The 13,540-nt window shown below is 38.7% G+C and overlaps 1 protein-coding gene across 1 annotated transcript in view; it reads left to right on the top strand.

The window, feature by feature from the left end:
* Nucleotides 1-13,181, top strand: part of NKAIN2 (sodium/potassium transporting ATPase interacting 2) — a 572,885-nt gene extending 559,704 nt beyond the window's left edge. The window contains exons 6-7 of the mRNA XM_040599422.1: nt 4,048-4,129; nt 9,500-13,181. Coding sequence (XP_040455356.1) covers nt 4,048-4,129; nt 9,500-9,509 — 92 coding nt within the window. The 3' untranslated portion in view covers nt 9,510-13,181. The remainder of the gene's footprint in view (nt 1-4,047; nt 4,130-9,499) is intronic.
* The last annotated feature ends 359 nt before the right edge of the window (nt 13,182-13,540 follow it).

Raw genomic sequence — 13,540 nt, 5'->3', positions numbered from 1 at the left:
CCAGAAATGAAAAATGAGAAGCCCATTTCCACCTCTCATTCTGTCCTGATATACACCAGAGACAGTGGGGACTGTGACTGAGCAGAGGATGAAATTCACATCCCTGTGGGTGCTTAGGAATAGAAAATATGTCCCTATTTTAAGTCATATGTCCTGTCTGTGTTACAGTTGCAACCACAGCCATATGCCTGATAAGCCCCTTAACACCAGCAATGGAAGAAAATGCTCAGGTTGAATTTCTTAGCACATATTTTACACATAAATAGTACTGCTATTATCCTATTCAAGTCTAGCTAGGAAAATAAGCATCTCGGCACCCAATATTTCAAAGGAATGGAATTTCGTGTTTGTATATGCACATGTGCTTTTGCTAAGGCAAAACATGACAAAGGAGCCACTTCTGATAACAGTGACATGTAAGATGAATGTAAAATAGAAGAGTCAAAAATGTGTTTGATGGATGAGGGTAAGGATGGAAGCTTCTGTAGCGGTTCAGCTAATGAGCCTTGTTTTATTCATTTCATGTTACTGCTGCCAGGAATGTATCAATCGTATGACACTTTTAGTGACCTTTCAGGCTCAGCCAGGATAAAATGCCTGCAGAAAGGGCAGCATTTTGCACGCTTTAAGAAACTAGCTCAGAGTCCACAGGGAGCTTTTAGCATAGCCTGGACACCGCAGGCTTTGAGTGCTGAGAAACTGCCACCACCAAGAAATCTTGCTACAAAGAAATTACTGAAATCCTTTTGTATTGGATTTCACTTTCTATTGCCTACCTTTACCTACCTCACAAAGTTTGCTGCTGCGTGTAAGAAGACATTGTATGCCTACAAGGTCACAATAGTACTCTCTGCCCTACTATCATTTGGTTACACACATGGGAACTTCCACTGTCAGCTGAACACAGAAATGTCACTACAAGCTCGCTTTGTCACTTGACAATCTGGCTTGTTAACACTCTATGTTTACTCTCTGCAACAGGGCGAAGACACAATCCATGCAGAGATATTCAGCATGCATCTTTCTCTCATGCCCACACAAACTTGTTTTACTCGAAGAAATCTTTTTCTTAACGTGTTGGTTTAACTTTCTGAAAACAAGCTTGAAAACACCCGTAAGACGTTTTGCCCCACAACTGCAAAACAGACTGTCTATGCCTGCAGCCTTCTAATAATGGGTTACCAGTTGCTTGAAGAGTCTTGGGAAGTACACAAGAAATGCAAAGCCAGACAAATGTATATAAGCAGCATCCATAAAGTGACATGGGTTGACAGCAGTGAGACACTTAGTCAGAGGTCGAGAGTGAGGAAAAAAAGGAAAACTGGGCAGGAGAACAATAAACCACAGCTACAGCAAAGACATGTCCATTCTTTTTGCTGCAATCTTCATATTTGAATAAGGGGGTTTATTTCCTCTCAGCCTAGCGCTTCACTCAACAATACTCCTGTAGTGAATTCTTCATTCTATGCCTATAAATTCATATGCTTCCAAAGATCATGATCACATTGTAATAAAGTTATTCCAGTGGTTACAGACAGTGGGTAAGTAGGAAGCAACAAACGGCATTTCACTTGATTGTAGCAAGATTTTGGCCCTGTTAAAGATTTGTAAGCAGGCCAGGGAAGCACTACCCAGATGCAGTCACCATAGGTTCTGTGCAGAATTGTTTAAAACTTTATTTGAAATGTAGTTGTCAACCAGCTGGGATGACATTTCAATTGGGTTCCTACTGGGATGTCGGCTAGGGAAATAATTCTCTTCATTTTTGTTAACAGCAAGGATGATAGAGTAGAGAACATTTGTAGAAATTTCAGATGAAACCAGATTGGGAGGGGTATGAGCACTTGTGAAGACAGGATTAGAAGTCAAGATGATCTTGAGAAGTGGCTTGAAATCAAGAAGATGGAATTCAATACAGACAAGTGCAAAAGAACTCCTGTGGGGAAGAATCAATCAAGTGTCTTCAGATAAAATATGGACTACTTGGCTAGATTACAGTTAGTGTCAAAACATAAAAATAAAGATCTGGTTATTAAGCATTTGTATGATGCTGTTGAAAAAAGAAATTTAAAATAAAATAAATAAATAATAAGAAAACAAACAGCAAAACTCCCACCATGTTATTCCTGGTAATATCTACAGAATATCTACATGCAGTTGTTCAGTTACTCCTGATTTGTGCACCTCACTGTAAGAAAAACCTACGTAGACTGAAGAAAGATTGTCAGGCTTGAAAATTTAGAGGCTTGGAAAACATGGGCCATGAGAAAAATTTGAAAGAACTAGGTATGCTTAAATCTGGAAAAGATGGATAGCATGAAAATGCTTTTTGAAAATGCTTAGAAGTAGTTATAAAAAAAAAAAAAAAGGGAGGGCTCATTTGTCTTCATATCCATAGGGAGAAAAGGCCAACATGTAGAAAAGTAGTTAATTTGCAGGAAATTACATTTAAATTAGACATTAGGAAGTTAGGGGCAGGGAAAGGCAACACGGAGAGACTATAGAACTTCCTTCATTAAAGATGTCAGGGATTAATTTAGTAAAACATCATTCTGGGATAGGAGTATACGTAATGCTGCTGCAGAGCACAGAACCAGCTAAATTATTTCTGCAGGGGCCATTCGTGCTAGGGAAGAAGGTAGATGACAGGTTCAAAGTGTCTGTGGTTCTAATGGAGACATACTGTACCAATCCTGTCTAGTGTTACGGTGGCTTCTTGCTTAAAAAGTAAATGGTGGACAGAGGGGTACAAGAATTTGACTTTGTAACATGTCTGGAATGCCTGGGCCTGCATTGGTAAGTGTGGCTAATTGTAGCAGACATCGAGGGGTATTTTAGTATAAGATAACCTATCAATGCAAGTTTTAAGGACTCCAAACACTATGAAAGTTCTCAAACCAAGGGTTATAAATTTACATTTTGTGATTTTGATGTGAATGTTTCTGCACTTAAGATCCACAAGAAGCTATCATCTAACAAAGAATGGGGTGGGTTTTTTTTGTTTTGTGGGTTTGTTTTGGGGTTGGGTTTTTTTTTTTCCTTTTAATGTACACAGAGCCAGTCTGTCAGTAGTAGCGTCCAGATCTGTGAAAAATGTACTTCCATACCTGAATTCTTTGGCTTTTTTCTATCACAATAAAGTCAAATTCACATCTCCTATATAAGAGACAGTATTTCAGGGATGAGAGCTGCCCACAAATAACCCCCAAAGCCAATACTTAGTCTCCTGGTGCAAAGGAAGCAAAGGGTGTGCTTTTACCTGTGTAAAGACAGTGATATAGCAGAGAAACAGGGGTCTCAGGCTCAGATGAGATTGAATTGCCCTGGAAATTGTTTAAAATAAACAGGAGAAGACCATTGGGAACTGACAACTGTATGAATTAATAAATAATTCCCTCCCTACAACCTTCCTGCAGACCTCCAGTATCTTGGGAGAAATGTTGGCTTCTTTAGATCTGTGAAGCCTCATCTCTGAAGCTCAGATAAATTGTTCCAACTCTCTGTTCATGCATTTCAACCCAAATGTCAAAGCAGGGAATCAGGGAAACTTTTGTCTCGCAGAGTCAGATTAATGTGCTCTCTCCTCTACATCACTGAACCACAGTATGACAACAAGCCAGACAAGGTAATCACAGTCAGGAGCAATGCATTCATACCAATAAATGAATGGGTTTCTGCATTTCTAATATCTGAATAGCATGTTGTTCTGTACTCCAGTGAGGTGGTCTACCTGAAAAACAGGGATGTGCATATGTGTGTGGCTATTTCTGATAGACAGATGGCTGTTATACATGGAGGGATACCTCATTGTGTTTCTGTGATTTTAAAATAAATTTGAAATTAAATTGCAAATTTAAAATTAAAAAGGGGACTTGGGCTTTCTTTTTTTTTTACCCTTTTTCTGCATTTCCACAATTAGTTGGTCTAATTTCAACAGATTATTAGGGGGGCTATCAAAAATAATCTGTGTGCTGGGTGGTTCTTGAACGTTAGTGCCTATCACTTCTGAAAAGATGTTGCTAATGAAAGCAATTTTCCCCCTTTCAGTTGATTTCATAGGTGGATTTGACTCTTACGGCTATCAAGGTCCACAGAAGACATCTCATTTACAGCTACAGCCCATGTATATGTAAGTATTAACTTCTGAGATTTTCTGCAGAGCGGCAGGCTGATATTAAAGGATCATTAAGCTGAAAGATGATGTGACTTGAAAATTCAGAATAGGCAGAAGCCTTTTTTGATAGACCAAATTCAAGCTACACTTAAGCACCAACATTACTCTTCTGTCGAATTATAATGATTTCTTAGGGCAGGATATAACATGTCACAGTTTAAATAAAACCCAGCTCTCACTTGATTTTCCCCCATTTTCATTCAAGCAGGGTCCGCTCAGAGGCAATGAGAATTTGGTGTAATAAAAACCAGCCAGATCTGACAAAACTTGGTTGCAAAAAAGTGTTTTTATTAAGATTTATCAAAAGTTCAACAACTTGCTAATTTAGCGGGTGCATTTAGTATTTGTCTTACCAGCACAACTGTTCACTGAGGCACCTCTGTACCTCATTTCCAGTCTCCACAATTAAAAATAACAAAAAAAATGTAACAACATATGGCTTTTAATACCAGTTTGATTAGAAGACAGTATTTTACCTAGCCAGTGAATGACAACTCCATCCACTGCCTAGAAGGGCAGCCTGATATATTTAGGGATTAAATGGGTAATCAAATCTTAGCACATACACACAACTGGAGTACATTCACACTAGAGCTAACACCAACCATAGACCAGTCCAGGAATAACCGTCTCCAAATATTTCTTGCACTAATGCCAGCTGCAATTCAAGACAGTCCTGACTGCCCAGATAAATCTTACCTCACTGCTGTGGCCTTTTGAAGTGATTTTATTACCATCACTGGCCTACATGGTAAAAGCACAGCACAAAATAGCTCACAAAGGGGCAACATTTACTTTTTTCCTTTATTTCTCTTCTGAACATCTCTTCTGAGGAAAAGAACTAAACAGAAGCAAACAGTATCCATCCCAACATACACTTCCATTCACCCCTGAATGTAATTTCATTTCTTCTGATTAGTGGAAGCAAGTCTACTAATGGATTAGTGGATTTTTGTATGGAACTGGCATATACTCCTTTATCAGTGGTACAATCAATTCTGTGGTAGTGCTTAGGATCGGGCCCTTTGGGAGCTTTGTTAGGAGCTTTTTAATAATCTCAAATTACAACAGTACATATCTCCAATGCCATCTTAACTTCAGCTTCCCATCTGTCTGTGCTCAAGTAAAGATTTTTCACCTGCACTTTTGGCACAGTGCTGTGCATTTAGAAAATGTTATTTCCTTCCTAGTATTATGTGTGGCCCATAGGTACTTAGAACAATTCTAATCCTATTTCTTTCTCAGTATACCATACCTTGCCATCAACATATGGAGCTCTCTAGCTGAGATATTATCCCATTCTCTTTATGCTTTCAGTGTTTCTTCCAGAACAGCAGATTGTATTTATTGAGCATCTTCATACCGACTAGAAAGCAAGCTAGACCTGTGGAAAATAAGAAGGCAGTATTTTTAAGCTTGTAGCCGAGATGAAGAGTTATGATTCATCCACGTAAACTGTGTTCTACCTTATTTCAATGCTGTGTTCTCACTGGAGTATAGGTGATTTCGCTGTCTTAACTGAGACAGAAATCAGTATGTGAGCTGACGTTTTGTCCATTTAACCCACAAAAGTATTGCCATGTCCCAGCTGCAGTCAAAGACAATTCATGCTTCCCTCTGACTGCATAGTATTTTACAAGGTTCTCTAGAATTGCTACGGTCTGTCCTTAAGGTTTTTACAGCATTTAGTAGTACCTTTCTGTTATTTACAGCTGAGGCACGCTAGGAACACATGCATATGTATTCACCCTGCAGTTTCTCTGTAAACGTAGGCAGACCATTAGGTAGTGGAGTGACAAATTCAAGTGTCAAATTAATCAAGCCGTGGTTTGATTGGTTCATAGGATTGTTTACAGCAATATTACATATTGGAAATCAAAACACACAAATATGATAACAGCAGGCCATACTTGATGTTTTAAAGCTTTATTTGTTGGGAGGGAGGGTCTGGTTCCCTAGGAATCTTGCTCACCAAAGAACATTGGTGTTAGCCTCCAGAGTATTCAAGGAGAAAAAAAAAACAAAACCAGGACTTTACTCTCTGGCCAATGTCACTTTACAATGCTCAGCATCTCTAGGTGAGGAGTAAAAAGTAAGAATCATTTAACACAGAAAGGCATAGGATAGGATAGGACAGGACAGGACAGGACAGGACAGGACAGGACAGGACAGACCTTCTGCTTTATGGAGTCCATTGCCATACTCTTACCACTGTCCAAGGTGTAATATTATCCATCTAGGATATAACTCTACCCATACATATCCACATAGCTGTATTCAGAGAACTATTTCCACTACTTTATCAATTGCCACAAATTATCTTTGAATCCACAGGCAATGGAAGATATATTAAGCATCATCCTTTCTAATTCCTACAAAAGATCAGCTAAGATGGCTTGTTGCCACATCTACATCCTCTACTATTCAGGCTCACACTGGATGCAACTCATGGGGACCTCTGGGTTTATGAGAGAAATAGTAGATAGCTGCCTCTAAATCATTTGGTTACTAACCATATCCCAAGGCACAATAATGCCTCTTTTTATTGTTTGTGATGTGGTGGTGCCTATAGGTGTGCTAGGCACACTACAAAAGTGAAGGAGAACATATGACCTTAGCTTTGAAGAGCTTAATAAAACAGTATTAGTTTCTAACAGTTTTACAGATCTTCAAAATGCAATTTTCAACGTGTATTCCAGAAATAAGCACAGAGAACCCCCATATATTTACCAGATCTATTAATACACAGAAATAGTACAAATCTTAAAGACATTTAGAATGGCATGGTAAGTCTCAGTCATCACCTACATACTGCTTGCTGACGTGAATTGATTTAGTGGATTGCAAAGACAGAATTCCATAAACACAAACTTTTATTTCAATTCAAGCCAGACAGATTTACATCCAAGTGTTTTAAATCAATTTTAACTGTTTTATACACACACAGTTTAATTATTATCCTGAAGGAATGCTGGGTTTACTAATTGCTAACTGTTAAGACACACTTTTTTGTAACCAGCTTCCTCCTGTGTGCTAAAGTTAGCACTTCGTTTTATTAATTTGGAGGTTATACTGAACCTACACAAAATTACACAACCAGTTAAATAATTATATTGATTTATTCAGGCTCCTCGTGTTTATGTTTCTATTGTGACAGGAGTTTTTTTCTAAAGACTTATTACCTTTGATTTGTGATATCAATCAAGCTCTACTTGTAAGAATATTCCAGTTTAGTTTAAACACAGTACACTTGTGTGGAATTTCATCAGTTATGCAAAACTACCAAAAACTAACTGGATATTTAAGGAAAAAAAATCTTGGTTTATGGAAAAGAAGTGTTATCTGTAGATAGTGAATTGAGGTGAATATCTCTGGCTACTGTTTCCTTAAATAGTCTAGAATTGTTAGATTCAGGCTCACTTTGTTTCTTTTTTCTGTATTTTAGGCTTTGAATTCCAATCACAACTGTCTTTATCATCTCTCCCAATTTCACATTTAATTTAAATCAGCTTATTTTTTCAGGAGAAAATATGTTCTATTTAAAATTATGTTTTAAATAAAACACTGGTGTTTTGGGGGAGAATTCTTATCATTACATTTGTCTACCTGTTATAAATGGATTTTTTTATTATTTAAGTGCCAACAGTATGCTCTGTGCTGTACAAACCAAGAAGCCTAGACACTCCCTTCAAAATGAATACGCTTTTTAAACAGAATGGGACAGAACCGGTGCTCATGTACCTCCTTGCAGTGTGGCCACAGCTGATGTACTAAAAAGCAGCCTCCTGGCATTCCGTGTGGGAGATGTCAGTGCTCATTTCCAGACCATGGGACAAGGACATAGTAAGATGGTGGAAAACAATTGTCAAGAGAAAATTCTGCTCTTGGTTGGTGACCAAGGAAGGTGACTAAACACTCCATGGCACTGATTCCACTGCACATGAAAAAACACAGTTATAGTTGTGGAACAAGACTGCACTGCATGATCACTGTTCTAAGAACGGTAGGATGGCAGAAGGATAGAGAGACTTTTCTTTACATTTTCCACGGGAAACTTGTTTGCTCAAGAAAAGAGGTAGTGAAGCAAAAAAAAAGTATGCATGTCTGATGCTGATGCCTAATGCACTGGAGAAATTGCTCAAAAGCAGTTCAGCCCTGAAGTGAAGTTTGCTTTCCTCATATTCTGTGAAGTATGAGGATCTTTGCATTATACATATATATATATATATATACACACACACATATACTATATATGCATAGAAACACACACCCCAATATGTACACACACCCCTTTATATACATGTGTGTGTGTATATATATGCCCACTTATGTGTATTCTGCTACACAAGACTGTTGGTAGGCATTGCTTTTCACAAGAAGGCATTTAATGACAGTTTCTATCTAACGGGATCCAATCTTTCACCAAACGCTAGAGGGATTTTGAATCAATAACTCAGGAGGAGAGGGGTGTAGGAGGTGTTAGTGTATCTGCCTCATAGTACCCATCTTTTCTCTTTGTTGTGTTTGCATGTGCATTACACTGGTCATGGTCTCCTAGTCTAGGCTGCAGGTATTTGTCTAGATAATTGCACATACTGAAAGTACTACCTACTTGACCATTCACTTGTAGTATAAATGAAACAAGCAAGACACAAAAAACAGCACCTACCGTAAAACCACCCTCACAGCAAGTTCATGCAGTACAAATCTGGTGCGTTATTTTCTCCTCGTGTTTGTGGGATTCAGACATTATGGGCAACATTTCATTTAAGTAAACTATCAGCTAAGCCTTGTTTAGCAATGAACAACATTGCCCGTTTCAGGCTGAAAGCTGGAGTTACAAAACACGGGTTTGGGACACGACGGTTCAGGTGTGCAGGACTGTGGCACTCGTGCATGCAGTCTGCTTTGGGAGTGCGCCTTGGGTGGCTTTCCCAGGCACCTACAATTCAGCCTTTCTGTCCTCACACTGCATCATTTCTTGCTTTTACAAAGACAGCTACATTTCTGATATATTTTATATATATAGATGAGCTCACATCTATCAGTTGACCCACGGCTATATAGTTAAGACTAACTAAATATCACTCCTGCCTAGAATGGTTCAGAAAACCTGTGCTGACTTCTCTGTCAATGTTCCAGAGAAAGCCAAGCAATCACTTAAGCAAACACTTGTCTTTCTGTCCTCTTCATCCTGTGTGTAGCTGAACTGTTACTTGTTGGTGGTTTACACGTGCTTGCAAAAGGGCACCAGAGCAGCAGGGCAGTGATCAGATAGGTATATGGTGGATCATAAGTATCTTTTATTTTCTGTCTTTCTTCTAGGTCAAAGTAAACGTGGGGACTACTCAACACGGGCTGGAGGACCTGTCAAAGAAACTGTTTCAGGATGGCCTTCTGGTTCATCAAAGAGCAAAAATGATCCAGTTTTTGTGCTAAAATATATATATATACATATATATATAAAAGCTGATTGAACAGTGATACATAAAACAATGGACACTTTCAGCCCCTCTTTCTAACAGGTACTAAGGGAGATGCCCCAGACCCCCACCTTGGATCTCCTGCTTCCCAGCACCAGAGGGCCAGAGAAGAGGTGTTTGTGCCATCTTCTGGCTCTTCCCTACCCCGGCCACTGCCAGCGTGGCCCATCTGGATTAAGACATGAACCCAGCAAATTCGGTGCTTTCAGAGCCACCTCCGCACTCCTGGCCGTGTCAAGTCTCCTTAGTCAACACAACACTAAAAATGCCAGGATGACCTTGCAGCAGAAGTCAATAGACAGCACGTTGTTTGCCCTGAAGGCTGTACAGTTCATACTTGCCTTAACCCAACTGCGTTGCACATCAGAGAAACTCCGTGCAAGCTTTCTGAAGTAACATGCTGCTGTTAATTCTGAACGATTTCTAAGTCAGTGGTTTTCTTCTGTTTGGTTTTGTTTTGTTTTCATGTCAGGGAATAGGGCTCTGTTGCTCCATGGCTCCAGAGCAACCAAGTAGAAAACTGCCAGCTGTCTGAGAAGTGCTTTACTTTTGAGGCTCCACAGTGGTCAAGGAACAAAGTTTGTAATGGTTAAAAAAAAAAAAAAAAAAAAAAAAATGAGACCTTTTCGGGATCAGGATGGGGAAAGGGGTAACATAAACTAATAATTGAACCTACTGGAAATAAGCAGCAGAAACAGTGCTTCTTAATCCCGCTGTTTTTATTTATTGCACTGTAGGTGCTTTTATAGCTATCTCTAAAGGTCTTTTACTAACTACAGAGACATCTGCAGATTTCTATCAACAAAGGCCAACTGAATATGTACTAGCTACGTTTACTCTTTTATATCTAATTTCAACTGAAAATCCTCTGTAAGTGAGCTTTTTTTTCTAACTGCACCATAAGGGACTCATATTTTTTGTTTGTTTGTTTCAGTTGGGGAGGGCAGGGAGGGACTAGTTGAGTTGAAGAAATATTGGAGACATTTTTGTGGTATATTTGGGGGATCTGTTGTGTGTTAGAACGTGTATTTTATCTTCCTGTATTGTTGTGGCTGAAAAAAAACCTGTGCTGTTACGTAGTTGGCAACAAGATGCCTTTGGAAATTTTGCTAGTAGGTCAATGTGTATATGAAATACTCTGAACTCCTAGGAACGTATGTTTTGCTCTACATCTGATCTGTATTTTCAAGCACTTAGGTGGCTTTCATTAGGAAAAACCCAATATTTTGCTCAGGCTTTTCGGAAACTTGGATTGTCATTGTTTCTTTGCTCAGACCTTGCATAGGCAAATACACGCACCTAGCACACCTGAGGTGACCACGTAGCTTTTGAGGGTAAGAGGGAAGGTCAGTGCCTGAAAAGGCTCAAGATTCCTCCGAGCAGCTCCCTTTTCCTTGCTGGCCAAGCCCCACACCTGCACAGCTCCCAGGCTCCCATGGCCTGTGCGCTCAAACCACTCATCCATCCCTGTACAAACCAGTGTCCTTTACTGTGTCTGCATGGATGTACGGTGTCACAAGCAGCAACTCTGGACAATGACAGAGGAACAGGCATTCATCAGCAAAAACAACATACAGGACATGTTCAGGAACTATACTTACATTTATTCAGTGAGATTTTTATATATATATATATATACATATATATATATATATGTAAGAGAGTGTGTGTGTGTGTGTGTGTGTGTGTGTGTGTGTGTGTGTGTATGTCTAGGTATATAAAATACACAGGAATAACCATTGACAGGGGCTGCATAACCCAGGGAGACTCTGATGCAGGGGGACGAGGGCTCCAGCCATAGATCCTGCCAGGGATTTACTGCGTGAATTAGGCATGTCCTCTAGGCCTGATCCTGTAAAGCATTCTTTGCTGATTTGAATCTCAAATTTAAATTTTCACACTTGGGTACCTGAAATTCTGAGTTCGCTCTGGGTAGAGCTGCTTTTCACTCCCAGGAAAATCATGCAACTTTCAAGCACCAGGCTGAAATTTCCCGTAACTTGAAAGATTTCTAAAGTTTCTACTTTTATGTGGTATTCAATATAGCAGACATATAGTATTAAACACGATGTAGAGGTTTAAATGATATTAAAATATAACAGGGTATTTTAGCTTTCCCTGTATACCAGTTAATCAAGATCATATTTCTATAAAAATCATTTTTTAACATGAAAAGAAACCAGTTTAGGCACCTAAGCAGCAATCCAATTTTCAGAAGATAATTTTTCATACGTTTCAGTGATTTCCCATGGAACAGCGGCTGCTGTAGTTAGCAATTTTAGAAGTCAGACGATTTAATGAAGTGTCTACATGTAGCTTTTAGGCCTGATTTTACTTTAGAAAATTTTGGCCTTAATTTCTCTGTGTCTTAGTCTTCCCACCTATAAAACGGGAATAATGTGTGCCTCACAGGCTTTTTTGTGAGGTCTGAATTGTTAATGTTTGTAAAGTGCTTAGGAAATAGGAAGCATATCTAACTCTTAAGGATTACAATATAAATGCGTGTTCATATATTACATATAGAGTAGATATACACACACTGACATACACACAGCATACATATATATACACATGCATACCTACATGAAGTCGGTATTCATAGCCCTGCTTAAGTTGCAGTTAGAGCACCACCATTGAAAAGAAATTAGAACTGTTGAATACTAAACTAAATAATTAGTGGACAGATCTCTTCAGGAAGCAGTTTAGAGCACAGTAATATGAGAATATCTGGATGACATTTTTGATTTGTACAGCTGTATCCTCCTCAAAATCCAGTAAAGAATGTTATTTTTCTAGGCTGGGCTTTTGTTATAAACTTAAATATTCAGAAGGCAAGAGATACAATCCAAATGTGTCTTTTTTTTTTTTTCCTTTTCTTTTTGGCATTTGTTAATTCTGAATGTATTTTTAACAAAAGTGATTTTTTTGACTTACTAGTGTAATTTGCATTAAAAAAAAATAAATGGAAAAAAATATAGGTTTCCAAGCTATTCATGGCCCCCTGCTGCTATTCAGAACTTAACAGGAAACTTAGAATTACTGTTCCCAACTGAGCAACAATGCAGGATAAAGAATCCTATTACATTTACATGATGATAATCCCGATCTGTGCAGTGCATGGATGTGACAGCACTGAATAGAAATTGCCAGGTCATGACACCATTTTAATTCTGTCATAGGTAGCAGGTTTTTTCATTATCACTGACACTAAAAGGTTTCTTTTACAAGGCTGACTGCAACAGACTCTTAACTTAGAAAACAGGTCTTTTTTGCCCACTCATCATGAATTTTAAGCCTATGATAGGTTTACAGTTGCCAACAGTGTTAAGTATTGCAAAAGTAATCCTTGTTAAGAAGGAGCTATATAACATGGATATTTCCACTGCATTAATATTCTTTTATATGCTGTTGATTGTCCCTACACTGAGATGATGAAATCCTGTCTTCAGTAACATCTTTATAGAGTTCACATGCATTGACAACTTGCCTGAGGTCATTTAATAAAAGTGGAGCAGAATGGTATACATTTCAAGATACTCGGTCATGCTCTCCTAAGACAATTCCTTACCGAGTTCATTAATTATTGTCATTAGGACTTCTTATGCCATAATTATAGTGCAAGTGATAATTTTCAGTCAGGTAAAGAGAAACGGTTCATGCTGTATTTGCTTAATTTAAGTACTGGTTGCAACATTCAACTGCCATACGGCATGTTGACAAAGGCTAGTGCAGTATGTATTGATCCCTGGATGTCTCCAGACAGGACCGGCTATTAACTTCGTGTCTGAAGGTTTTGATCACTTGCACTCCCACCCTCCATTTGAGCACACTGATAGTAAGCAAAGCAAAACTCCATACACCATGAATCCTTCCAGACTGTAAT

The sequence above is a fragment of the Falco naumanni genome, chromosome 6 (assembly GCF_017639655.2).
Source record: "Falco naumanni isolate bFalNau1 chromosome 6, bFalNau1.pat, whole genome shotgun sequence".
In the NCBI taxonomy this organism is placed as follows: Eukaryota; Metazoa; Chordata; class Aves; order Falconiformes; family Falconidae; genus Falco; species Falco naumanni.
The sequence above is the reverse complement of the archived record's forward strand: the minus strand, read 5'-3'. Positions and strand labels throughout refer to the sequence as shown.